This window comes from Bos grunniens, chromosome 1 (assembly GCF_055505025.1).
Source record: "Bos grunniens cultivar Pamir isolate PY7600 chromosome 1, Bosgru_T2T1.0, whole genome shotgun sequence".
In the NCBI taxonomy this organism is placed as follows: Eukaryota; Metazoa; Chordata; class Mammalia; order Artiodactyla; family Bovidae; genus Bos; species Bos grunniens.
The window spans coordinates 12,869,646-12,897,632 of record NC_141165.1 but is presented as its reverse complement, the minus strand read 5'-3'; the positions used below and the strand labels follow the sequence as shown (position 1 = coordinate 12,897,632).

General features: G+C 50.6%; 1 protein-coding gene across 8 annotated transcripts; it reads right to left on the bottom strand.

Annotated features, from left to right (window-relative positions):
- Nucleotides 1–63: 63 nt before the first annotated feature.
- On the bottom strand, nucleotides 64–26,352 carry UBE2G2 (ubiquitin conjugating enzyme E2 G2). Of its 8 annotated transcripts, none has more exons than XM_086326945.1 (6): nucleotides 26,252–26,352; nucleotides 17,919–17,954; nucleotides 17,779–17,824; nucleotides 7,252–7,370; nucleotides 4,964–5,104; nucleotides 64–1,799 (listed from the first exon to the last, which is right to left on the bottom strand). In XM_086326945.1, the coding sequence occupies exons 1-6, from the start codon at nucleotides 26,292–26,294 to the stop codon at nucleotides 1,687–1,689; spliced, it is 498 nt and encodes a 165-aa protein (XP_086183071.1). In that variant the 5' UTR covers nucleotides 26,295–26,352; the 3' UTR covers nucleotides 64–1,686. The 8 variants fall into 8 exon arrangements, with proteins under 8 accessions (XP_086183071.1, XP_086182986.1, XP_086183458.1 ...); XM_086326860.1 differs by having other exon boundaries at nucleotides 4,980–5,104; XM_086327332.1 differs by lacking the exon at nucleotides 26,252–26,352 and adding an exon at nucleotides 18,664–18,773.
- Nucleotides 26,353–27,987: the final 1,635 nt, after the last annotated feature.

Sequence of the window (27,987 nt, the reverse complement as noted above, 5' to 3'; positions counted from 1 at the left end):
CAGGGGCCGTCCTGCTGTTCCCATACAATTACAGCACAAAACAAAGAAGAACACTGATCAGAATAGGGGGAAAATAGAGCTTTATTTTTACCGTAGACTCTGTCACAGAATAAGGACACCACGGGACTCTCTCGTTTCATTTAATACAAATGAATAGAGACATTCTGCAGAGGGACCGCCTCTGCACCGCCTCCGGGCTCACTGCCCTGTGGCCACTGCGCCCCGCAGTGCCCACCCCTCACACCCAGCCCACAGCCGCTTTCTGCTCTCCACAAAAGCGCTGCAGCCCCATGCGGGCCTGTGAGCACCACCAGGTGCGACACCTCCATTCCCACCCGTTTCCCAGGACCAGTCCTCAGACTGAACTTCAACCTGTAAATGACCCCTTTCTGAGGAGGAGGACTCGGGTTCCCACAGAAGCCTCTTAGCCAGAACTGCTGAACATTAAGCATCAGTGAGCTCGCAGGAAGCAGAGCCCTGCCCACAGCACGTTGAGCAGGGCGAAGGACAGCACAATGTCAAGTGTCCTGTAAGTCTTGCAGATTGTCCCTTATTTCAAAAATAAAACTCCTATTTAAATTGAACCTGTTTGCAACAGGCCAAATGTGTGATTCTGCACGCAACAGATCTGTTATTGCTTGAAACGTAACCCCCAGGGCTGAGCTGCCCACGCCGGGGCACGCAGACCGTCTCGAAATCACGAACCACAGCTGAGCGCCCGCCCATGACAGGGACCCGGGACCCGCAGCACGCTTCTCAGGCGCCGATCAGGTCCAGGTAAGGCACGCTCTGTGCTCTGCGCTGAGGGGAGCCGTTCCCTTCCTTCCCCTCCCAAGCTGCAAAGAATGGTTTTGTCCCAACAGTCATACTTGCTGCCACAGCCACTGTGTACACACGCTCAGAACCTCCTAGCCTTCAGACTGGAAAAGAAAACCTCCTGCACACCCAAAAGGTGTCTTAGCTTCACATCCTCGCACTCCAGGAAACGTACTAGTATCCGAGACTCAAGGGTGAGCTGCAGTGAACACCAGCAGGGAAGACGCTGGGCCTGACAGCCAGCACAAGACTTTTCTATGCACCCCCTTTTCATTAATCCACATTTTTAAAAAGTATTTATTTCCTGACAGTATTTCTAAATGTGACTATTTGTAACATACAACAAATGAAAAATATGACTAGACTGCAAGAACAAAAACCTGCTTGTGAAACAAGGTACTGAAACAAAGCCGTGTGCTCCTTGCTGGGGCAAGGGGACCAAGAGGGGCCCCGGAGACAGCCGCTGTAGCCCTCCGCCTGGGCAACAAAGCCCCAGATCTTCAGGAGGAGAGTCACTGGCTCTAGTCACGGGGCTGGCACGTCCCCTCACCGCTCCCACTCCAGGAAGTGCTGGGTGCACAGGCGCGTCAGCGCGAGAGGCAATGGTGACAGCGCATCCGGTCCCCAAGCCCCTCGCAGGACGCCCCAGCTGCGCCTGGCTGCCATCATCCTACGGAAGCCCGCATTTCAGAAGAAAAGCCTGCCTGGGGTGGAAAAGGTACAAAAAACACAGATGCTGTGGTTCTGCAAGCTCGCCTTTTTTGGTACCAGCACAGAGTGTCCGTCCCAGAGGAAACCCCGCGAACCGCCTGGCAGTGCGTCTGCGCGCGGCAGTGCGTCTGCGCGCAGCTGTGCATGGGCGCGGGAGGCTCAGAGCCCCAGCGACTTCTGCACAATCTGCTTGGCGACCTTGTAGAACTGCTCCCGGTCATCCCGCCACATCTTGGAGGCGTCCACGTTGGCGCCGCTCTCGTCATTGGGCTCTGAAAGAGGGAGAATCTCCAGGTGAAAGGGGCTCGGCCAGGAAGGGCCTGGCACGACCCCCTATATCCCGTAAGGGCACTGGCATCTCCCCACGGAGGGGACCAGGCAGACCAGAAGCTGTGGGAGGCTGTCAGCTCTCTGGGGAGAAGAGCCCCTCCTGAGGGGCCAGGCTGAAGAGTGGTGTGAGCCGCCCTCGGGCTTCTCCAACCCAGAGCAACGGCTTCACCTTAACACCAGCTGGCTGGCCGAGCAGCTGCGGGGCCCAGCCTCTCCACTCCATGGAAGCACTCCCCCCACGACCAGGGTTTCAGCCCACTCCTCCCTCGGCTCCTCTGAGGCCCCCGTGTCCCGCCTACGGGAGTCCCTCCAAGCTGCGTCCCCTCCTGCCTCCTCCAGAGACAGCCCCGCACCTCACCTCCATGGCCAGGTCTTGGAGAGCACCCATCAAGGGTGGACACTCACACCCAAACTCTGCTCTTCCCCAAATCCTGCTCCCTCTGGACTCCCGTCCCAAAGACAACACCCCTCCACCCGCCATCAGGGCAGGAGCAGGAGCCCCCTCACACCACGCAGTGAGCATCCAGGGTCTTCCCAGCCTTGCCCGCCTCTCGGCTGGGACCTTCCCCACCAGCTTCAAGCACCTGGGCTGCAAGGACGATCCTTCCTGGGCGCTGCTGTATGGTCTAACAGCCCAGGAGTGCCAGGCTCTGGGACAGCACCTGTCCACAGGGCAACCTCCCCAAGCTGGGCTCCAGCCACACCCAGTCCTGCCACCAAGAGGCTCAGCACTCGCCCCAAATGCCCCACCCCCCTCACCTTTTAACTCCTCTGTGTTCTAAGCTGACCTCAGGGAGTGGCCCAAGCGCCCCATGTCCTCACCTCGGATTGACTGCTGTGGCTGCACCACTGGTGGGTGTGAAAGAGCCCTAGACTGTGGGGCCTTAAGGCTGGGGTCAGTGTCGCCTGAGCTTTACACCCAGGATACGGTGTCTGTAATACAGCAGGACTCCCAGGTCAGAGCACAGGTAACCATGGCCAATGACATGGCAGACAGACACAAGACCATCTCTACGTCCACAGTTATGAAAAGTAAGCTTATGCTTGGAGAAGAAGCTTATGCTTCTCTGCATAAAAAAGCAGAGAAGACTATACATCAACTACTCAGGGAGGAGGTTCATGACACTGTACAGGAGGCAGTGATCAAAACCACCCCCCAAAAGAAGAAAGGCAAAAAGGAGGCCTTACAAATAGCTGAGAAAAGAACAGAAGTGAAAGGCAAAGGAGAAAAGGAAAGATATACCCATCTGAATGCAGAGTTCCAAAGAGTAACAGGGAGAGATAAGAAAGCCTTTCTAAGTGAACAACGTAAAGAAGTAGAGGAAAACAACAGAATGGGAAAGACTAGAAATCTCTTCAAAGAAAATCAGATACCAAGAGAACATTTCCCACAAAGATGGGCACAATAAAGGACAAAATGGTAGGGAAGCAGAAGATATTCTGAAGAGGTGGCAAGAACACACAAAAGAACTATACAAAAAAGATCTCCATGACCCAGTTATCCACGATGGTGTGATCACTCAGCTAGAGCCGGACATCTTGGAGTGTGAAGTCAAGTGGACCTTAGGATCACTATGAACAAAGCTAGTGGAGGTACTGGAATGTTGTGCTCAATATGCCTGCAAATATGGAAAACTCAGCAGTGGCCACGGGACTGGAAAAGATTAGTTTTCATTCCAATCCCAAAGAAGGACAAAGCCAAAGAATGTTCAAACTACTGCACAACTGCACTCATTTCACATGCTAACAAAGTAATGCTCAAAATTCTCCAAGCCAGGCTTCAACAGTACATGAACCAAGAACTTCCAGATGTTCAAGCTGGATTTAGAAAGAGCAGAGGAACCAGAGATCAAATTGCCAATATCCACTGGATCATAGAAAAAGCAAGAGAATTCTAGAAAAACTTCACTGACTATGCTAAAGCCTTTAATTGTATGGATCACAACAAACTGGAAAATTTTGAAAGAGATGGGAATACCAGACCACCTTACTTGCCTCCTGAGAAACTTCTCTGCAGGTTAAGAAGCAACACTTAGAACCGGACATGAAACAACAGACTGGTTCCAAATTGGGAAAGGAGTACATCAAGGCTATATATTGTCACCCTGCTTATTTAACTTATATGCAGAATATACCATACAAAATGCCAGGCTTGATGAAGCACAAGCTGGAATCAAGACTGCCAGGAAAAATATCAATAATCTCAGATATGCAGATGACACCACCCTTATGGCAGAAAGTGAAGAAAAACTAAAGAGCCTCTTGATGAAAGTGTAAGAGGAGAATGAAAAAGCTGGCTTAAAACTCAACATTAAAAAAACTAAGATCATGGCATCTGGCCCCATCACTTCATGGCAAATAGTTGAGGAAAAATTGGAAACAGTGACAGACTTTATTTTCTTGGGCTCCAAAATCACTGCAGATGGTGACTGCATCCATGAAATTAAAAGACACCTGCTCCTTGGATGAAAAGCTATGACAAACCTAGACAGTGTATTAAAAAGTAGAGACATTACATTGCCAGCAAAGGTCCGTATAGTCAAAGCTATGGTTTTTCCAGTACTCATGTATGGATATGAGAGTTGGACCATAAAGAAGGCTGAATGCCGAAGAATTGATGCTTTTGAGCTGTGGTGTTGGAGAAGACTCTTGAGAGTCCCCTGGACTGCAAGGAGATGAAACCAGTCAATCCTAAAGGAAATCAATCCTGAATATACATTAGAAGGATTAATGCGAAAGCTGAAGCCCCAATACTTTGGCCACCTGATGCAAAGAGTTGACACATTAGAAAAGACCCTGATGCTGGGAAAGGTTGAAGGCAGGAGAAGGGGACGACAGAGGATGAGATGGTAGGATGGCATCATAGACTCAATAAACATGAGTTTGAGCAAGCTCCGGGAGCTGGTGATGGACAGGGCAGCCTGGCGTGCTGTAGTCCATGGGGTCGGAAAGAGTCGGACAAGACTGAGCGACTGAACACCACCACTCAGGAAGGACCAGCGAGCTGCAAGACAAGGGTTAGTGAAGAAAGAGAAGCAGGCCCCAGTGTCAAGTCTCTTCTCTGGACCAGAACTGCTTCTGTCCTGGGGCGGCGGGGCGGTGTTACCTGCCAGCATGCTCACCACCGACAGGAGGATCTTCTCCACGCTCTGCACGGGGCTCCAGCGCTCGGCGCTGCTCTCGTAGCCCATGGGGTCGTCGCCAGGAGCGTGCAGGATGGAGATGCAGACTCTGCCATCTGGGTAGACTGCAGGGCAGGACACACACGGTTAGCCAAGGGAACGCTGGTGACTGGGCACCCGGTCGGACCACGGAGAAGAGGTGTGAGCAGTGGCCACTGAGGGGAGCTGTCTGCACCCCGACACAACCGTGGCCTGGATACCACACTAACATCCACACACTGCCCACAGGCCCAGCAGGCCCCCAGGGCACCGCTCAATCACGAACATGGTGCTGGGCCAGCCTGCACAGCCCTAGTGCCCGTGGGGTGGCCCCATTTTCATACGGATTTTACAGGTATTACATCCAAGGGAATAAATGAAAGGCCATTTGGTCGTCAGATATTCTGCCCACGTGTCTCATGTAGTTAGGATCTTCACAACACTCTCATTATGAGCTTCTCAGATACTCCTCATTCTGCCATTAAGCCCCTGAAGTGGACTGTGTAAAACACAGGTTCCTGTGACTAGGATAAAAGCTACAGGAATTACTTAACTATCCAGAAAAACATAGGTACTGAGATTTCTCCTGGTAACTTATTCTAACAGAAAATGACCGCCTGAATTCTCTGGAAATCAGCTGTGCTTGAATTGAAACCCATCTTCCATCAACAGCACCCCTAACCAGACCCTCGGGATGCACCTGCCACTTCCCTTTCACAGCTCTCAGGTGAATCGGTACAGGCTCAGATACCCAGGGATCACTCGTCAGCCTGTAAGGCTGCTAAGTGGTAACAGTAACAGGCAGTTTTAAATAAACTGGCTGACTTCACCTCCACCATCTTGTCACCCTCTAGCAGAGGGAGCAGCTCTAAACAGCCTTTCCTCCACACCTCGCCCCTGCACCCCAACATCCAGCTCCAGCGGCTGCTGCGCTCTCACTGAAGGGTTAGAAGACCACGTGCCATCTGTCCTGGACACTGGGATGTCTGTCTGAGGTCCACACACACAGGACCCAGGCAGCAGCCAGGACACTTTGAACAGCTCTCCCTGCCACGGACAGAGAGGACATGTCCAGTTTTCAACTTCAGCGTCACTTCCTCATGGAAGTGGTAGGACCATGTGACGGCACTGCTGCCCCAGAAGCATCAGGAAGTAGCTGTGTCCCTGCCCCACCCCACTGCAGCCATTACTGTGACCTCCTAAAACCCACCCCCCCCCCACCCAGGGGCCCACCCCCACCCACAGGGCTTCGTCACCAGCACCCACCGCTGGTGCCAGGCTGACAGTCTCTCTCCTCCAGCCACGGCAAAGCCCCAGCCTGTGCACTCACTCTGCCCTCTGCACTGCACACCGTGGCCCTTCTGAGACCACGCTGGTCATGCCGGCCTCTCCACCCCCTCACACCCTCTCCCAGCCTGTCAGGGACCTCCACTGCTCCTCAGACAAACATCAGAATCCTTAATGCTGACTGAGAGGCCCGCCCTGGTTTGCCCCTGCACCCCCAACACGGGGCCTCTGTACAGGCCAGATCCCCTCCCTGCCCCACACAGACCCTGGCCACCCCTGCTGCTCCTCCCACAAGAGGGGGGCTCTACACCCCCATCGCAGGTGCCCTCCTGGCCCCCATGGGGCTTCTCATCTGTACAACCCCGTGATCAGCGCCCATCGCTGCCCTCAGATGGGAGCTCCTGACCGTCAAGCCCCTACCTCTGACTATTTGCTCACTGTGGGACCCCAGCAACCCACGGCGAATCTGCCTCAGTGTTTATGGACTGACCAACCTTCATGATGCTGTCACACAGTTCTCTCAAAAACAACTAACAAAATAAAAGTGGCACACATACTCACTCCCTGTAAGGCTAAATTTTAAAACCGTACTGATTATCTGAACATCAAATATAATATTATCAGACTATTAGCACTCCCATAACTCAACAACTTTATTGGCCACATATGTCTTTAAACTACCTCACAGGTGTCATTTTAAAGAATGTATTTATCTTCAATGTAATCTTATTTTTAATTACGCACAATCGTCTTCACAGTTGCATTTTACTGTTAACCACCTTGAACTTGCTGACTTCTTCAGTTGCCGCTACTGACCACAGTGACTGTCTAACGGTGTATTATGGGAAATTCCACACACACGGCAGAACCGCAGCACGCGACGCACGCCTGCCTGTGCGCACCTCCAGGCGCCCCTGGGCCAGCACACTCCTTCAGGAGCACTTACTGTTGGGGTGAAACATCTCGCAGGTAAATCTCATCTTTGGGGGACTTAACGGGTAATCAAGTGGGAAACTCAGGATGGCAGGAAACACCCCAAACTCAAAACAGGTGTCTTCTGGGCCCCTGGAAGATATAAAAGAAAAACAGAAACAGGTAGATTTTCTTCAAAGTCTATCATGTTTTAGACATAAGTACTGCTGCTATTGCTGCTAAGTCGCTTCAGTCGTGTCCGACTCTGTGTGACCCCATAGACGGCAGCCCACCAAGCTCCCCTGTCCCTGGGATTCTCCAGGCAAGAACACTGGAGTGGTTGCCATTTCCTTCTCCAATGCATGAAAGTGAAAAGTGAAAGTGAAGTCGCTCAGTCGTGTCCGACTCTTCTCGACCCCATGGATTGCAGCCTACCAGGCTCCTCCATCCATGGGATTTCCCAGGCAAGAGTACTGGAGTGGAGTGCCATAGACATAAGTACAAGATACTTCTACTGCTTTACAAATAAATGCAGGTGAAAAGATGATCTAAATAACATGATGAATTGCCTCTGGATGGGAAGCACTGTGTCGCTGTCTCCTTCCAATCCGGCTTAAACCATGAAGGGCGGGCCAGGCAGAGTTTCACATTAGCAAGGGTGAGAGTGAGGCCGCAGCGCCTGCCAGAGGAACGGGATCAGAGAAGAGAGCCGGAGCCGGCATGCGGGCGCCCAGGATCCCGTACACGCACCAAGGCACGTGTTAGAGCAGGCTCCACTGTACTGAACGAACAAGCGGCCACCAGCTGGTATCTCGAAGGCTAGTTGTAGCTTTTGAAAGTGCCTGAGAAGTGACTCTGTAACCTCCAAGGGGCAGACCCAGAGCACACAGGGATGGCTGACTGATGAGGCTCGAGCGCACGTGTGTGAGCCTCGAGCCCTGACCTGCAGGCCTGGGCTCGCTCCACATTCTGGGCCGAAAGTCACCCGAGTCCTCGCTGTCACCAGGCACGCGCCTGCCTGCCTGGGTTCACGTCCTCCTCGTGCGGAAAATGGCAGAAACGGGCCAAACCACTTTCAAAGTCCTGTCAAATTTTAAAAACACTATTCTGAACAATAGACAAGATGCAAGGCCAGCAGAGAGAGCGGCGAGCCACCCCACTCACAGTGTGACGGGGGGAACCTCCTCCCCTCACAGATACAAATGTCTCATAAAACAGGCCCGACACTTAGACCAGCTTTCCTAAGCAAACGTTTATAAGGAGGCAGAACTGACGAATAACAGCTACACACGTTGACACAGGGCAACACTTTGGGAAGAGCAGTCAGTCCAACAAGGAGAAGGGATCCTGTTCTCTTCACAGGAGCGGAGAGGGCCTGAGGCCAATGTAACCCCCGAGCCCCGAAGACAGCAGGGGACAGAGAGCCTGTGCCACAGCAGAGGTTCCCTGTGCAGACACCTGACTTCTCCCTGGTGAAGGCGCCCAGCGCAGCAGAGCTGGCACTGCGCCACTGTTGGGGGTGCAGGTGGAAATGGTCAAAACGAGATCAAGGCAACAAGGGTTTGGTGGAGCCATTTTTTCTCAACGGAAGACACACACGTGGATTCTGAAAACTGTGTCCCTGCTACTCTGGGGGAGACCAGAGGGAAAAGCTGGTCAGTGTGGTGCATGAGTGTCCAAGACAGCGGTACCAGAGTCTGGGACAGGACGGCCACACAGGGGGCGAGTGTGGGGGGCTCCCCGACAGCTGTCCCAAGCCTTCCCCTCTGAAGGGGTCTGCACCCTGCCCACGTCTCCAGCAGAGGATGAACACCACTGCGGGGCTCCCCACGCATCCTCCCAGGGGAGGTGCCAAGAAGGCTAGGGTCCCCCCACCTCGGGCCGGGTCCCAGATCAGGTGGCTGAGGGGGTGCGGTGCAGAGCACAGCCCAGGCTGCTGACCCAGGAGCCTGCAGAGCAGGCCACGGGCATGCCAGGAAGGCTCGCAGCGCCTCACTGTCCCTGGCAGCTCTGAGCCAGAACAGAAAAGAATGTCTAGGTAGGTCGTGTTTTTGGACTGAGCCAACTAGTATTTGCTCAAGACTTTGATAACAGGTCTTTGTTTCTCATAACAGGGCTTTCTTTAAAATAAAACAAAACCCACTGTGTCGTCCACAGCTTCAGAAGCAAGATCAAACATTTCCTAAAGTGCTCCCACATCTGAAATATCAAAGCTACTTTCAAATACTCTGGCTCGCTACTGGTTGAAATGGGGGCTTCCTCTCTTCCAGGACACCCAGTGCCTTGGCCCAGCACGCGGGTGTGCCCACATGAGTGGTGGCACGCCAGCTGACTTCACGGAAAATGCTATCGAGTAAATTCCTGAACTTAGATGGGAGACATAATTAGTGTTGTTTTTGGACAGCTTTCTCGCCACACTTTAGGACAGCCTTGCTCCTCTTCCACTAAAGAGGGCCTCACCTCAAAACCATATTTATCTGAGGCAAACAAACTCTTCAAAGCCTATGAGTTATTTTCTACTGTAATTGACTAAAATGATGGCCTCAATTACTGCAGAGCTCTGAGAGATGTATTTTATTTCCTTTCTGAGACCAGCATTCAGAGCAGAGCAGAATGGCCTTGGTCTCCTCTGAAAAAGCAGCAGTCCACTCTGCTCTCCCGGCTATAGGGGAGCGAGAGGCTGGGGCCGGCACCGTGAGCACAGCACCTACGTCCCCGCCCGACCAGGCCCAGCAAGGCTCGGTCCTCTTGTAGGACAGTGGTTGCGGTCACTTGTAGAGCCAATAAACACTGGAGACACCCGGGGTTAATCTTCCAACATCACCCTTAAGTGAAGAACTGTGCTTTGCTTCTCATCTCTAAAACTGTAACACAAGAGATAACGCACGAAGCCCACGGCTGCATTCCGAAGGCGATGGGGAGGCCAGGGCACTCCACTGTGGAACCTGGGTGTGTCTGGGCTCGGTGAGCCATCTGCCCGCCAGGCATGTTCCAGGACCGCAGCCTGCCCGTCACTCCAGCTGCAGCAGGTGTGGAAGAAGCTGTGTTCATGCTGTTCTCTTTTTCAAGTTTGTCACAGCACACAGACAAGATGTCTCAAATGTACACACAAGGCTTGAAGTAATGGACAGACTGTAAACCCATTCACTAGCACGCCCTTGAACTGGATCACCTAGGAACAATTACTCTCCAAAGCCAGGACCATAAAAAGCATAAAAAAAGCATATGAAAGCATAAAAAAGAAGGGCACACGGCTTCACTGACACTCTCAGTCAGGGGAGCACACCGCCCTTGCCCACACACTGCAGAACCACAGGGAGCACCCAGCTGGCGGGCAGGCGGGCAGCTGCAAGGGGTGCCAGATCAGGGGCTCTGCTCTCAGTCAAAGCTTCATGCCAAAGCCCCTGCCTCCCCTGCCCACATGGGCTGCATACACAGCCCCCAGGAGCCAGGACTCCAGCTCTGGGGTGCCCTGCTGTGCTTCAAGACCCCCAAGTCACTGAAGGCACGCTTGCTGCATGAGGGCCACCTGGCCAGCAACGGGGCTGCAGAAGCTGCCAGGAAGGTCCTGCTGACAGGACTTACATCTGTGGGACAGACAGGACAGGCCACAGGGAGCTGTTGTCCTGGGGGCCAGTGGGAGCCTGGTGGTCTTAGCTGGACTGAGTGTCTACAGCCACCTGGGACCAGCCCTCCTCAGCACTGTCTCTGGGACGGGCCCAGACAGCCGCGAGCCTCTGTCATGTTCTCAGCACCCCAGGTCCTGACGTAGAGAACCAGTGCTGGTCACTCTGAGAAAGAAAAGCACCAGGCTTCCATTTCAGGAAAGCACGGCAGTAACAAATACAGTTTCCTTCCACAGAATTATTTTCATGATTAAATCTCTCTAAAGGTAGCCTACAGTTATCCCCTAACTTTTGCCTGTAACAGAAATTTCTGAAAACTTTACATCAAATAGATCTGAACTATATTTACAGCTCACAAAATAAGTCCATCAATTACAAGAACGTCATAGCGAATGATGACATGGACAACAGCATCGACAATGTAAACTCTGACTCTAGAGAAAACAGGTATGTTAGAAAACACGCAAACACAGCAGCATAGAGAATAAATGCAAATGCTCCCCTTCCTAACCCACCTGAGGCGGCCACTGCCGAGTCTGCTTACCCTCCGGGATTCCCTCCACACGCATCCACTCGCACCTTCACCCACAAAACGGGGTCACTTCGTTAACAAGTATCATGGCACCACCGAGAGGAGTTTTTTAAGACCTGAATAAGTGGAGAGACATTCCACGTGCGTGGACTGGAGCACTCAAGATGGTTAAACAGTCAACACGCCTCCAACTGATCTAAAGACTGAGCACGATCCCGATCAAATCCCAACGGCTTCTTCACAGTAGCTGACAAGCGGATCCCCAGATTCCAGTGGAAACACAAGGGGCCCAGAACAGGTAAAACACCTTGAAAAGGGAGAACAGAACACTGCCCAAGTTCCAAACATACTATCAAACTGCAGTGACGGAGAATGTGCGGCACTCACGGAGGGTTAGACACAGGTCAACAGGACAGAATTCAGAACCTTCACACCAAGGGTCAACTCATTCTGACAAAGGTCCAAAGTGATTCAATACAGGAAAGATTTTCTTTTCAACAAATGGTGCAAGACAAAGGGACTGCTGCTGCTGCTAAGTCGCGTCAGTCGTGTCCGACTCTGTGCGACCCCATAGACGGCAGCCCACCAGGCTCCCCCGTCCTGGGATTCTCCAGGCAAGAACACTGGAGTGGGTTGCCATTTCCTTCTCCAATGCATGAAAGTGAAACGTGAAAGTGAAGTCGCTCAGTCGTGTCCGACCCTCAGCGACCCCATGGATTGCAGCCCACCAGGCTCCTCCGTCTATGGGATTTTCCAGGCAAGAGTACTGGAGTGGGGTGCCATCACCTTTTCTGACAAAGGGACAGTCACATGCAAAAGATATGAAGCTGCCCCCTACCCAATGCTATACCCCCAAATTATCCAAAACAGGCCCCAAAATCTAAATTTAAATACTTTAAATATAAAACTTCTAAAGGAAAACATGAGAGAAAATCTTTGTTATCTTGGATATATGACACCAAAAGCATAATTTATACACAGAAAAACTGCTAAACTGCACTTTCAGTTCAGATCAGCCCCTCAGTCGTGTGCGACCCCATGAAACTGCACTTTATCAGCAATAAAAACCTTTGAGTTTCAAAAGACTCTCTTAAGAAATTGAAAAGAAGGGACTTCCCTGGTGGTCCAGTGGTTAAGACTCCCAATGCAGGGGGCACAGGTTTGACCCTTGGTTGGGGAGCTAAGATCCCAAATCCCATATGCCACACAGCATGGCCTAAAAAATTAAAAAATGGAAAGAAAATATGCAGACTAGGAAAAATATCTGAAAATTACACATCTGATAAAGGACTTGCATCCAAAATATATAAAGAATTCTTAGGACTAAATAAAAGACAACCCAATTAAAACTGGGCAAAACTTTCTAAGTTCACCAAGAAAGACATCTGAATGGCTCTTTAGTCCATGTAAAGATGCTCAACAGCCTCGGTCACCAGGGCAACGCAGACCAAACCCACACTGAGACCCACCTCACATACACCAGGACAGCTGGCATCAGACAGCACAGAGAGGGTGAGGAAGTGAAGAAGTGAACACTCAGCACTCAGGTGGGAACGTGAAACCGTGGCTCCGCAAGTCTACTCCTGGGCACTCAGCCCAGGGGACGGGACACCTGTCTGCACACTTAGACCCGAAGTTCACAGCTGCACCGTCACAACGGCCCAAGAGGGAAACAGCCAAACAGCTGCCGGGGGGTGGGCAGATCCTTGCAGGAGATAAAGCACACAGGCAGGAGCCGCTGCCCCAGGCCGCACCGAGGAACCTCGAAGGCACCACGCCCAGAGAAGGAGCCAGAGGCCCTATCCTGACTCCACCTGTGGAAAAGTCCAGAAAAGGCCAGTCAACAGTCAGAGAGCAGATCGATGGTGCCAGCGGCTGAGGGTGGTAGTGGGGACTGAGTGCACACAGGCATGAGCACTTTTCTGGAAATGCTCTAAAAATGACTGCAAAACTCTCCTTATTTAATGTACTAAAAAATCACTGACTTGGCACACTCGATCCAAGTAAAACTCTGCATGTAGATCCTTTCTCAATAAAGCTGCTCAATGTACCCAGCCACACCAGGGTCTCTCAACCTCAACACCACTGCCACCTCGGGCATCCTGGGCACTGTGGGGCACTCAGCACTCTCCCACCCAGGACAGGGCAAGAGCTTCCCCTGCCACCTGGGGGTGTCAGCCACAGTGTCTCCAGACATGGCCCAACATCCCACAGGAGAGGCCCTACTCAGGGACAACACTGGTCTAGACCTGCCTTCCAACATCTGCATGAACCGTGGCCGTGCCGTCGGCATCCTGCTGACTGGACGTCCGTAACTTGGGCGGGACAATGACGTTTCCACATTTTTTTTTATGACTGCAGTGAATGTTGCAATGAACGTCCTCACACACAGGTCTTTATAACACCTCTTTTTTTTGTTTGTTTGTTTTTCAGGTTTTGTTTTTGGCTACGCTGGGTCTTTGTCACTGTGTGGGCTTTCTCTAGCTGCAGAGAGGGGGGCTCCTCTCTAGATGCAGTGCACGAGCTTCTCATCGTGGTGGCTTCTCTTGTTGAGGAGCACGGGCGCTAGGCCCGCAGGCTTCAGCAGTTGTGGCTCGAGGGCCCTACAGCACGCGGGCTCCGATAGGTGTGGCGCAAGGGCTTAGCTGTCCTGCAGCCTATGGGATCCTTCCGGATCAGGGATGGAGCCCATGTCCTCTGCACTGGCAGGCAGGTTCTCATCCACTGGACCACCATAAGTCCTTTATAACACTTCGATGAAGGACCCCCAGGCAGCAAACTGCTGGGCCAGAGGACACGCAGTACAAATTATTCACATGTGCTGTAACAGCTCAGGTTCATCTGAGCAGCCACAGCACTAACGGGAGCCAGCTTCCGTACTCGTCATGAAAGCCTGGTACAGAGGGCGGCACCATGCCAGTGGCCTTGGCACTCAGCATGGGCCAAGCACAGCCTAGGAAGGGCCTCAATCAGGGAAGTCTAGCCACAGCGGGTGTGAACCAGCTGGGACCCAAGTGTGCCGGCAGACACGGGGATGGAGTCAGCCAAGGGCCCAGCCATTCAGGAAGGGGGGCAGGTCTGCTCGTTTCACCACAGCCTCAGGGCCCTGACCTGGAGATGGGACAGCAGCTCGACCATGGCAGCTGCTTTAAGAAGCCTGAGGTAGGACAGAAACCGGGCAGCGAGACTCCAAGGACTCCACGCCTTGTCCTGACATGGAAGATAAACTACCACCCTGAATGGCAGGGCTCCTCCTATCCTGCAAAAGCGCGTGTCCACCGCCCCCGACCACTGCCACACCGCAGCAAGGGCCACTGAGGTTGCACAGGCCAGAGACCCTGGAGCTGGACAAGGTGGAGGTGAAGCCATTTGTCGACAAAGCTTTTGATCCAGAGAGGCAGAGTGACTGCCCAAAACCATAAAGCCACTCAGACACACACAGCCCAGGGACCCACAGCCCTCAGCAGGACTGACCGAAAGCCCCAGTCCTTTCCCCCTGGGCCATGGGCTCAAAATCTACCTTAAGCTGGGCTGAGAGTCACTGGAGTTCCTGTCTCCTTTAGTCCAAGAACAGGCTGTGGCGACTTCATTACTGTTCCTTAATTTGCTGCGTTTCCCATCCTAGGCCCTTAACCTTGCTTTTTCAGGGCAGAGCTGTGGGGTTACCCGGGACACATCTGTATTCTCAGACGAGGCCCCCATATGACTGGCTCTCGGTATTTGCTGCTGGGACATCTGAACAGACGTTTTCCTCGCTGCACAGCTGAGGCCTCGTAGGTAAGCACTACAGCAAAGCCAACAGCACCGGGCTCCCAGAAATAGGCACAGCGCTTTTTAGAAGCACAAGGGAATGGAGGGAACTCAGGAAACAATCAAAGAATAAAAAGAGGAAAGAGAAAACCTATCACACCAAGGAGCAAAACTCAGTCAGCCGTCTGCCAGAACAGCGGAGTGAGACAAATCAATGGGAGGACAGTTAATTCCTTAATAGATGTTTTCAGCACATTTGTAAACGGCCTCTTGTTTGTGGAAGGATCTGGAACGGGACCAAAACCCACAATCTCAGCAGATCCCGGGGCCGGGGAATTCCACACTAACGCAAAAGCCTATTCAAACACAAAAGTGCTCTACCTAAAAGCAGTTCTAATCACTTTTTAAGATAAGTTTTCAAAATATTGGTTTAATTTTATACTATTTACCTATAATTAGTAATATTTACTCTAACAGATTCATAACAGTAAATCCTTTAAAAAACACCACACACACTGGAAGGCTCGAGTGTCCCAGAAGGGCTTCTCATGTCCTGTTAAATGCGCCTCGGCCACGGCTTGGGAAGGCTGAAGGGCCATCAGGGGTTCGCTGACCCCTGTGCACCCACAGACCGGCTACCCTGGGCAGGACAGAAAGAATGCACGTGACCTGACAGATGGAAAGGACGTATTACAGACCAAGCTCACGGGATTCAATCTCTTGTTTCCCCAAAGATAAAAAGCTACCACTGACCTGAGTGCCTCAAACGCAGACAAGCTGACCAGGAGACGTACCCTCCAGTTTGGACCTGCTTTAGGGGGTGAAGGACAGTACCTGCTAGATACAAACGCAGACTGTGAAGTCATCCTCCTGCCAAAAGCACTTCCACACAGGAAAGAAATGGGCATCATAGGCCCAAGCCACTGGCTGTAACAAACGATGAGGCAATGCTAGGTGTGACATATTTTCTTTGGATAGTGTTTACTGGTGATTTTTAAAACAATTTGCTTACCAAAAAACCTCACTTTCACACCAATTTTCACGTATTAATCTAAGCTCCACAGACAACATTCAGCAGCAGTTTGTCTCAGACTAAACCTGATATGCTGCTGCTGCTAAGTCGCTTCAGTCGTGTCCGACTCTGTGCGACCGCATAGACGGGAGCCCACTAGGCTCCTGTCCCTGGGATTCTCCAGGCAAGAATAATGGAGAGCGTTGCCATTTCCTTCTCCAATGCATGAAACTGAAAAGTGAAAGAGAAGTCGCTCAGTTGTGCCTGACTCTTAGCAACCCCATGGACTGCAGCCCACCAGGCTCCTCCATCCATGGGATTTTCCAGGCAAGAGTACTGGAGTGGGCTGCCATTGCCTTCTCCGAAACCTGATATGAGCACTGAGCAAATGCAGAGCATCTGCTGATGCTAACAGTACACTGCATGCCCAGGTGCACACCTGCTCCAGCAAACCTCACACACCTCCCAGGCCTGCCCCGCCAGAGCATGCCTCGACCCAACAAAATCCCACCTGAAGAAAACTTGCTAGCTAACCGAAAGGCCTCATTTTACTAACAAGAACACTGAAACTGAGTTTAATTTCAACTTCCTTAAATTCTACCTAACCACATTTTGTTTAAAATACCACCTAAGAACGGTCAAGAATCACACACCTAAGGTCGAAAGAAAACAAGGGCCTGGGTCACAGGGCCAAAGAACACTCTGGAGTCAAAAGTCCACTGCTCTTTCCAAGAAGCGACACTTAACAGTGAAATATGACATCCAGGCAGGACCTTTCTAGAATGAAGTCAGGAACCACATTGCTCACCTTGGAACTAAGCCATGTCTCTAAGCCAGGGACAAGGGAAGGCCAGACACGGTACACAGCAGAGCAGCAGCAGGGGACCGGAAGGACTGGGAAGGCGAGGAGAAGGGGACGGGAGAAGTGGGGGACGAGGAGCGGGGAGACGAATCCAGGCTGCACCCACAGGCCTGGGGCCGCGCCGCACCGAGGAGCCCTCCCCACCGCCAGGGCCCCAGGCTCTCAAGGACTCTTCAAAGCCGGAGCCCATTCTGTTTGAGGCTAACCCAGAGTCCAAACTTCATCATTCTGAAACTCTACAAATACTTAACTAAGCCTTTCACTGGCTTTAAGGAAACACTCGTTCCCTTTGGATGAATGTTCCTGCTGTTTGTATTTTTTTCTTTTCAAACTTTTTATTTTATATTTGGGTACAACTGATTAACAATATGACAGTTTCAAGTGGACAGCAAGGGGACTCAGTCATACATACACAGGTATCCATTCTCTCCCAAACTCCCCTCCCGTCCAGGTTGCCACATACCACTGAGCAGAGTTCCAGTGCTACAGAGCAGGCCCCCGTTGGTTAACTATTTTAAATACAGCACTGTGTACACAACCATCCCAAACTCCCTAACTATCCCTTCCCCCATCCATCCCCCCAGGCAATCACAAATTTCTTCCCTTCTGTTTTGTAAATTAGTTCAAATGTTCAGACAGAGAAAAACTCAACAGAAGAGGTGCACTTGGCCTTTCTCTCTCTCCGTTGACGCCTCCAAGCAGTCACACTGCTGAACGTGACTCACAGTTCTGATTTCCAGTAAAGGCTTAAAACCAAACAACACATATGATGAACTCACATGATCAATGCCTCCCATTCAAAAAAATTCTCTTCATTCATGGGGCCTGCAGGCAAAGAAGAAATTCCACAACTTTAATTCTGTAGGAAACTTTGGCAGTTAGGAGTAAATGATAAAGACTGAACTTCACAGAACCTTACCTGCCACAATTCCTTCTGGAGGATTCAGCGTTAATTCTGTAAGATAAAAGGTAAAGCCATTATGAAAAAGAATGCATATTACCTTGCATTTTAACAAAAAACTGTAAAACATATAAAGCTATTCATACATGACATGGCATACATACTAGCAAATGGAAATTTTGCTTGTCCCAAGTGAATGCCGGCTGCACTGACACTTCAGATCAAGACTGTGTGAACAGTTCTTTCTGCCAGCAAAAAGGAAACTTTCAGAACTGCCAACACTTTCACTTTACAATGAAAAAACAAACAAACAAACTGGCTTAACTTTCCAAAATACTCCTGCTGGTTATTCTGACTTAAGCTCATAAATCAAACATGATATATTAAATCCCAACTGAATGGGAATTCCTGTCATGTTGACAGTGGTCATCAAAATGATAATGCTGACTAAGGACCTGCAGTCTCCTGAGTCTTCCCTGGGAGAGGACCCCGCGGGGCCCCATCGAGCTCAGCACCTGCTGGGGTGGTGACCCAACCACTCTGCTCCTACAGAGGAGCCCGTGAGCATGAAGCCCCAAGAAACCCTGGCACCTTGCTGAACTCTGTGGGCCACTGAAGCCGGGGAGAGTCAGGGTGCAACTGCACGGCAGACTTGAACCACAGGGAGGATGCATGCTGCTGAGCTGGAAAATCCCGCCAGAGAAAAAGGTTTCAGAAGGATGTAAATAGTCTAGTTCTGAAACATCAAGTTAAAGATGCTTACAAGTCATCTAAATGCAGTCTGTCAAGGGGGAAACTGGACCTGTGACTAGAGCCCTAAAGAGCAGTCCAGGCTGGACACATAAATCAGGGGTCGTGAACACAGGATGGCGCCTGAAAACAGGAATGGAGTAAAATTAAATAAAACGTAAAATGCATGTGCCCACAGACTCGTACGGGAATGTTCCCGGCATAGGAATATCATAACAGCCTCACATAGGAAACAACCCAAATGTCTATCTATGGTAAATGAACAAGGTACGATCCATCTACACCAGGGACACTGCTCAGCCACAGACACATATTCTTGCCTGGGAAATCCCATGGACAGAGGAGCCTGGTGGGCTACAGTCCATGGGGTGGCAAAAGAGTTAGACATGACTTAGCAACTAAACAACAATAAACATAAACTCAGGTATGTGTGCACACGGGCACCCAGAGACACGCTGCAGAATTTTTTTTTAATTGTTGATGTCATGACTTCAAGACTAGCGTTAGAATCTAGGTAGCAACCAAGATGCTTCTGTGCAGAGGAACTTGTAACAAATTATAACAACACCCAACTATGAATCCACTTCTAGAAAAATCTGAGGAAGTAGCAGGTGAGAAGTCACTGGATGTGACTAAGCAGTTTTAGACAGTAACACATAGCTTGCCACCGGAAGGGACAGAGAATGGACCCTGATGAAGCATAGTAACTAAGAGTAGTAAGACCTCTCTGGAATCATTCCTTCCAATGAATATCCAGGGTTGATTTGCTTTAGGATTGACTGGTTTAATCTCTGTGCTGTCCCAGGGACTCTCAAGAGTCTTCTCTAGCATGACAATTTGAAAGCATCAATTCTTGAGTGCTCAGCCTTCTTTATGGTCCAACTCTCACATTCGTACATGACTACTGGGAAAACCATAGCTTTGACTAGATGGATCTTTGCCGGCAAAGTGATGTCTCTGCTTTTTAATATGCTAAGTTTCTCAAAGCTTTCCTTCCAAGGAGCAAGTGTCTTTTACTTTCATGGCTGCAGTCACTGTCCACAGTGATTTTGGAGCTCAAGAAAATAAAATCCGTCACTGCCTCAACTGATTAGGATAGATGAACTACAAAGAGCTAAAGAGGGGTGGCGGATATAGTCAGTAGGAAAGGGAGTGAGGTGCCTGGGCCTGGAGGAGGAACTTGCACCCAAAAGAGCTGGCCTTTTTCCTCCTGCATGGAGTTCCTTGGGAACTACCCCCCAACCCCCTCAATGACACCCTCCCTTCAGGGAAGGGCAAGGTCTAAACTCTGCAGCTGGAGAACAGCTACCTCCAGCAGCCTGACCCCATCCTTGGTCAACAGCGGCACCTACTGGTCAGCAAAGAATTACAGCAACCCCAAGAACCCACCTGCCAAAGCAGGAGACGCAGGTTCAATTCCTAGGTTGGGAAGATCCCCCGGAGGAGGAAATGGCTACCCACTCCAGTGTTCTCTTGCCTGGGAAATCCCAGGGACAGAGGAGCCTGGCAGGCTACAGTCCACGGGGTCGCAAAGAGTTGGACACGACTTAGCGACTGAACAACAAACAACGCTCTGTTTACTTGTTCTGCTGTTTTGTTTTTAAAACACACACACAACCATATTGCTTCATGTTTAATGATAAAAACAACTTCAAAAAGAGAAACAAAATCTTAATATCAGAGAAATTTGCAATGCCCATTCTTTGCCACTGATTCCTTGAGAATGATAATTGGTTGATAAAAACATTAAGTAGTGACTTAAAAAATAGATACCGCACAAAATAAAATATAAACTTTGACCAACAGTCCTATTTCTTGGAATTTACCCCTTGACACAAGGGTAAAAATAAGAAAAGGCGTGTGGGTAAAGTTAGTTATTTCAAGGCTTTTTGTAATAGCAAACAAACAAACAAAAGAGCTGGCAACGCCCCAAATGTCTACCAACAGGGGATCAGTCACATTATGACGCCCCTACTGACGGGACACCTCTGTGTCCTCATACAGGATGAACTCCAGGATGCAGCAAGTGGCACAAAATGGAGAAAAGTGCATAACTGGGATCTTTAAAAAAGAATTAAAATTAAATGAGGTCGGGGGGGCGGGCCCTAATCCACTCTAACAGGCGTCCTTTTAAGGAGATTAGGGCACAGCACGCAGAGTGATGGACACGTGAGGACAAGGAGGAGACGGCTGTTTACATGCCCAGGAGAGAGGCCTCGGGGGGCCAGTGCTGCCACACTGGATCTCTGATTAAGGAAGCGATTTCCGTGGCTTAAGCTCCTCAACCTGTGGCACTCTGTTACAGAGGCCCAGGCAAGCTAATACAGCACTCAAAAACTCAGACAGCCATTTGGAAATCATCTACAAATAAACCTTGATCTTTATCCCATACCACACACAAATCTTGACATGAATCACAGATTGAAATATAAGAGGTTAACAGTATAAAGAAATCACAGGAGAAAACCTTAGTGAGCTTATGTTAGGCAATGATTTTTTAAACATAACACAGGAGGCAAGAAATGGTTTAAAAGTCAATCAACTGGACGTCACTGAAAATTTTAAAACCTTTGCTCTTTTAAAGGCACTGTTATGAAAATTACAAGGCAAGCTGCAGGTGCTGTCACTCAAGGGACAGAGGGAAGCCAAGTGAAGGAGCAAGAGTCCTGCCAAACAGCCAGTGCACACAGCTCACACCGCACAGCGCACTCCAGATGCTAACCGGGCAGCAGCACCTGCTTCTTACCGCAGGCTTAAAAAGGCAAGCCACAGTCTAACCGAAAACATTTTCAAAATGTCGAACAGAAGACCTGCACCAGCATTATATAAAGAACTCTTAGGATGTAATAAGGAAACAATAAACTCAATTAAAAACTGAGCAAAAGACTCAAGACATATTATCAATAAAGATATAAGGATAGCACATAAAAACAGGAACTAAAACCATAATAAGATACCACTACACACCCAGCAAGCAGAGTGACTAAAACTTTAAACCTGCTCACACCAAGTGTCAGCAAGTCAGTGGGCCTCCTGATACCCTGCTGCTGGGGAGGTAAAATGGTATAGCTGCTTGGAAACAGTTTGGCTATTTCTTTAAAAATCAAACACACATCTCACATGTGACCCAGGAACTTACTCATAAGAAAGACAGGGAGCCACATGTTCACAGCAGGTTTACCTGTAACAGCCAAGAAAACTAGAAACAACCCAAAGGTCCACTGACAGGCGAATGCAGTGACAAGCTGTGGCGGGTCTGCCCACACAGAGGAACGTCCCTCTGCAAGGACAGGGAGCGACAACTGGCCAAAGCAGCAACCTTGAAGAATCGCAACATGATTGCAGAGTGAAAGATCTCTGACAAAGAAAATACAAACAACTAGGAGAGTGATAAACGTGACCGAAGGTGGATTAGTCATTGCCTGGGCACTGGGGGTGCAGGAAAGATAGGGCCCAGAGGATTACAAAGAGGCAGGAGGCGGCTCGGGAGGTGGGATGGCTGCACGAACACCAAAGTCATCAATGAACCCTTTATAGACCAGCTTACTGCAGGTCAATTATACCTCAATAAAACTGTTTACAAAAGGGTGGCTAGGAAAATAGACACCACAAAGGTTGAAAGACAAAGCACAAACAGGGATAAAACACTTGTAACACATAACCACTACTCAGCAGTGAAAATGGACACAGCTCTAATAAATGAATCTCAGAAACAGTGCTGAGCAAAAACTCAATTTGCAGAATACATACTGTGCAATCCCAGCCCCACTACGTATAAAACCAGGCAGAAGTCAGTAAAATGTGTAGGAGGATATCACATGCTTCCCAGGCGGCACTAGTGTAAAGAACCTGCCTGCCAATGCAGAAGACAGAAGAGACGCTGGTTCAATCCCTGGGAGGGGAAGATCCCCTGGAGGAGGAAATGGCAACCCACTCCAGTATTCTCACCTGGAGAATCCCATGGACAGAGGAGCCTGGTGGGCTACTGTCCATTGGGTCATAAAGAGTAAGAAACGACTGAAGCGACTTGGCATGCATGCATGCAGGAGGATATTAAGTGACAGAACTATAAAGAAAAGAACAAGGAACACAAATTCGGTGGTCGTCACTCCTGGTGGGGGTGGGGAGGAACACACACCAGACTGCTCAGTTCCTGCTAACATTCTCCTTAAGCTCGTGTCATTTTACCATACCATCTGAATGTACACCTCCTATATTGTTTAAAATACAACACCTTTCACAATGAAACCCTTAAAAAGCTAAAAAGAGTTAAAGACAGGGAAGGACGACAGTAATGGGAAGGCCAGGGTGTCTGGTGTTCAGAGACGGCATTTCCAGGGGAGTAGGGCAGGGAAGGGCTGCCCACGGGGCTGAAGAGTCGTACTGGGCAGAGGGGTCGATGAGATCAGAGGCAGAAGGGCTGCGGCACACAGAGGCTAAGAGGTCAGAGGCTAAGAGGGCTTCTGGGCAGAGTGACCCAACCTGAATTTCTCCTGTGCTGGCAACAGAGCCTGGGCCAGCGTGGAACCCCAGATAGAGGAGAAAGTCTGAAAGTGGGCCAACAGACTACACGTGGATACAGAATAACATGAATCAGCAAAGACAATCGAAGGCCTGCAGCCCAAACAACTGGAAGAACCAGGCTGAGAGGCGTCACAGATGGACTTCGGGCTCCCGCAGCGACGCATCACGGTCGAGTGGGCTTAACACAAAAGAAACTTGTCGTCACAGTCTGGAGGCTAGAAATCCCAGCAAAGTGTTGGCGGGCCTCGTTCCTCTGAAGGCTCTGGGAAGGATCCTTCCTTGCCTCTCCCAGCTTCTACGGGTTGCTTCCAGCTGAGACAGAGAAGGCTGTGGGGCCACAAGGTGCAGAAGCACAGGGGCTTGGCTCTACACACCTAAGTCTGGGGTTCCTACTATGCCGTACTGGCTTTAACAGTGCCCCCAGGAGTCTGGGAATGTAACCTTATTTGGAAACGGGCGCTGTGCAGATGTAATCGAGTTAAAACAAGGACACGCCGGATTAGGATGGGTCCTAACCAATGACTGGCATCCTTATTAGAGGGAAGCCGGCCGTGGGAAGCAACCCGTAGAAGCTGGGAGAGGCAAGGAAGGATCTTCCTAGAGCCTTCAGAGGAACGAGGCCCGCCAACACTTTGCTGGGATTTCTAGCCTTCAGACTGTGACATAATAAATTTCTTTTGTGTTAAGCCCACTCGATTGTGATGTGTTGCTACGGGAGCTCTAAGTCCATCTATGATACCCCTAGAAAATCCCAGATGCATGAAGATAAAACATCAAGAAAAGAGGTCGGTTTAAGACACTTTGGTTCTTTCCCTGTCTCTCCTTTTTTCTGGCTGTAAGAACCTGGGCAAATCATTTTGTCTGTTACTCAATTCCCTACAAAATCTGTAAAATCAGGAGCCTGAACAGACTCACACCCAAGGTCCTACCACCTCAGAGTTTCTGCAGTTCTATGACTATTCAAGTACAAGACAGTGGGCCTAAACCCCATCCAAATCTATCCAATCCCTGGCACACAGAAACTGCTTCTGGGGGGATACCTTCCCAAAGGATGCACCACCCTAAAATACAGGAGGACAGCAAGCCGGGATGCTAAGGCACAAAAGACAAGAATCACTAAGTGGAACTTTGTCATGTTCCTGAGATACAGCATCAAGAACAAACCCCCCATAATACACTGTAGTCATTTTTTACAGCTGATGTGACAATGACCACAAACTCAGTGGCTGAAAACAATATCCACTGATGACCTCACAATTTTTGTGTTAGAGGCTGGGCACCCACAGGCCAGTTGGTTCTCTGCTGATACTCTCACAAGGCTGCCACCCAAGTTCATTCAGGGGCCTGGCAGGATCCCACTCCCAGCGGCTGCAGGACTGAGGCTCCAGGTCCTCACCGCTGCCAGCCAGGGGTCATCCTCAGGTTCCAGAGACCACCATGTTCCTCTGGTCCTGGCCCAGCCCTGTCAGAGGGGTCCTTCTCCTGCTCTGGGTCCCTGACCTCCCCTCCTGCCTCCTCGTCTGTTTGGGGGCCTCGTGTGATGACTGGGTTCCACCCGATAACCCAGGACACTCTCCCCACCTTAGTGTCAGCTCCTTAGTTACCAACATCTCCAAAGTCCCTCACAGTGGTGCCCAGGTCAGTGTCTGGTGGGTAACCGGGGACTGGCGTCTTTGGGAGACACTTGTAGAGCTCTGTGCTACATACACTCCAAAATGTTGTGCATTTACACATTAAAACACACAAGATACATTTCTGTGATACAGCTTTGAAAATCAACTGCTATTTACATTTTATTACTACAAACTGACAATATTATTACTACAAACTGACAATATGGTTGAAATAGTTAATGAGACTTTTTTAAGTTCGGTAAAGGGACAACATGAGAAAATACAAGCGCGATGATGCAAAGACTGGACTGAAGCAGCCACCTAAATTCCCTGTGCAGGGGTTTTATAGTGTCTTCTACAAAAATAACACCCACTGGCAGTCTAGAAACAGGGCCAAACACACAAACAGATACAGCAACACACACTGGGATGGCAGGAGATGGCATGTGTCCCCAGACACCTGACCCCAGCCAGGTGTCCCATGAGGAGACAGAGGCAGTGGCCCCCACCCCAAATCTGTTCAGGGGGAACCGTATCTCCCCACTCTGCCCCCAGAAGGCTTTCCTAAATATACATTCTTACCTTAGAGAACACTGGATGGTGAGCACTATTTAAACGTTTATTTTAATAAGCCTGCACTTGCAACACGGGTTCCCTCCAGCCAAACACCAATACTCTCTGTGCAGAGCCACCAAGACGATTTAGGATGCGCGCATGTTTACCAGTTCGCTTTATGACATTCATTACTGTAGTTTATCTTCAAGTTTCTTCTGAAAGTGTTCTCAGTATAACGACAACTGTCACAGCGCACGCTCTAGACAGCCAGCTGTCAGGCACCTGCCTAAGGTCCATCCTCACAGATGGGGATGGGGGAAGGTGCGGGGCGAGGGCCAGGCCAAGGTCGGACAGCTGACCGGCAGGTGTGAAGCGCACGCAGGCTGCAACCGTGTCCCGGCAAACACAAGAGCATTCGTCCCCCACTCATCACCGAGACTCCAAGGGCGCCTCCGCGGTAGAAGGCAGAGAACGGTTCTCGTTTTCCCCTTTGCCTTCAGCAAACATCAGAAAATCCTGCGGGCACTAAGCACTAAGGACGCTGTGTCAACACCACCCAGAAGAAAGGTAGGTGGCACCGCTCAAAAACCCTTCGTTAAAGCGGAGACCCGAGTCTGACCTTTCACCTCCGGCCCATCACAATGCGCTCCCCACTATCCCCAGGACGCTTCCTGGACTTCCCAGGAGGCCGGCGAGGTGCCCCTCCCCGACCCGCGGGCGTCCGCGAGGCTGGGGCAGCGGGCCCTCCTGTTACCGCAGAGCCGGCGTCTCCAGATCAGCGCCACGCCGGCCTCTCCCAGCCGGACGTCGCGGGCTGTTCCGGGCGGTCGCACGAACCCGTCCCGACGGCGCACCGACGGAGTCCACGCCCCGCACCGGACTGCGGGCAAGGTGCAGTCTCGAACTCACGTTTGTACTCGGCCATCAGCCTCTTGAGCGCCGTCCCCGCCATCGTCCAGGCAACAGCTGCGCCTTCAGCCTCGCCTCCTCTACTCTCTTCCCTCCCGCCCGAGGCCGGGGCCACTTCCGGGTCGCCGCGAGGGCACAGGAGCGCTTCCGGGGCGCGGGGCGCGTGCGCGGTGTCCGGGCCCCGAGCCATTTTGTGCGGTCAGCTCCGCCTCCCTGCATCCAGGTTCCAATAGGAAAGATAGCAGATTTCGGAACCTCGGGCTCCAGCAGAATGTGTGTGAAGCGTCTGTTCCGTCCTCGAGGCCTCCGGGGTTTCGGCGGCGGGGACGCGGACGGAGGGTGGAGACGCCGAGGAGGGCGGATGGAAGGCCGGGTGGGCAGGGAGGGCGGATGGAAGGGCGGCTGGGTAGGGCGGCCTCTCGCGTCCCGAGTGAGCGGATGTCGTTCAGATTGTTCTTGGGTTGCACGTGGTACCGTGTTAGGGCTCCTGCGCCGTCACCCGCGCAGTTCAGAGGCGGTGACTTTCAGGCGCAACTGCAGTTAAAGCGAGAACGTCCACGCGGAGAGCGGTTGGTGCTCGGTGGCGACTCTCACGCGGTTTGAGGTTTGAAAAAGTTAGATTGGCGATTGTGGCCGTTTTATGCTCTCAGTCTGGGTTCAACTTGGCCTGGAGAGGAGCTTTGGAGACCGAGGAGGGAGCAGAGCAGCAGCCAGACACCCCCGCACGCCCCAGGCAGCAGCCCCCTCGGTCTTCCCCTAGACATCTGCCTCAAGCCAGCATCCACCCTCGCTGCTCTGACTTCTCCACTGACTAATGTGTATCAGGTCACTAGATGAGTCCTTTTAAAATTAATATTCATGGTGGTTCTACAGCTGATTGGCCCATTTATTTATCTACTCCTCTATTGTGTTTCTTAGAACCCCATTCCTAAAAGTTTTTATCTTCACAACACTTATTCCAACATACTGTTGGGTAGAATTTACTACATTATGCCCTGTGTATTTTTCTAGTATAATATATATATACAACTTATTATGTGTCTCCTTTAACCAGAAACATGTCCCATGAGGGCAGGGAGTTTTTGTCTCCTGTGTTCCTGGATGTGCTGAGAAGCATCTGTTGAGTTGAATAAAACCGCGCAAATAAACCTCACAATGATGCATGTTTGGCAGTAGAGGAATCAACAAAAATTCAGCCTGACATTGTCTTCTCAAATGACCATGGTGATTTATATAAAAACACTGTACTTTAAAACAGTTCCAAAAAGTAATGGGTTTGCAAATACTCCTAAGGTTTCCACCTCCCATTCAAGTAGTTACCTTCTCTGTGATCCAGCTACACCCATCCCCCCATACAGGTCAGGGGTCAGAGGGCGACTAAACAATTCTACTTGGAACAGGGCATTAGTGCAGGTGATGAAAAGTACTATGATCAACATGAAGCTCAGACAACAGCACCCATTAGATGCTGGGTGTTGTCTGAACTGCATCCATGTCTGTCACTTGCCGTCTTTCTGAGGTCATTCTGTTGTAGCAGTGTGTGTTCACCGTTTGTGTTCAGCAGTGTGTACCAGGATTAGTTTCAAGTGACAAAAACCCAAAATATGAGGTGCTAACATAATGGAAGTCTCACCTCGCTGTGGCTGGTGGGACAGGCTCACCTTCAAGGATACTTACACTCCTCTCCGTGCATCCTCGCTGAGATTCAAGTTGAGACTAGGCATCCTGTGTTTTAT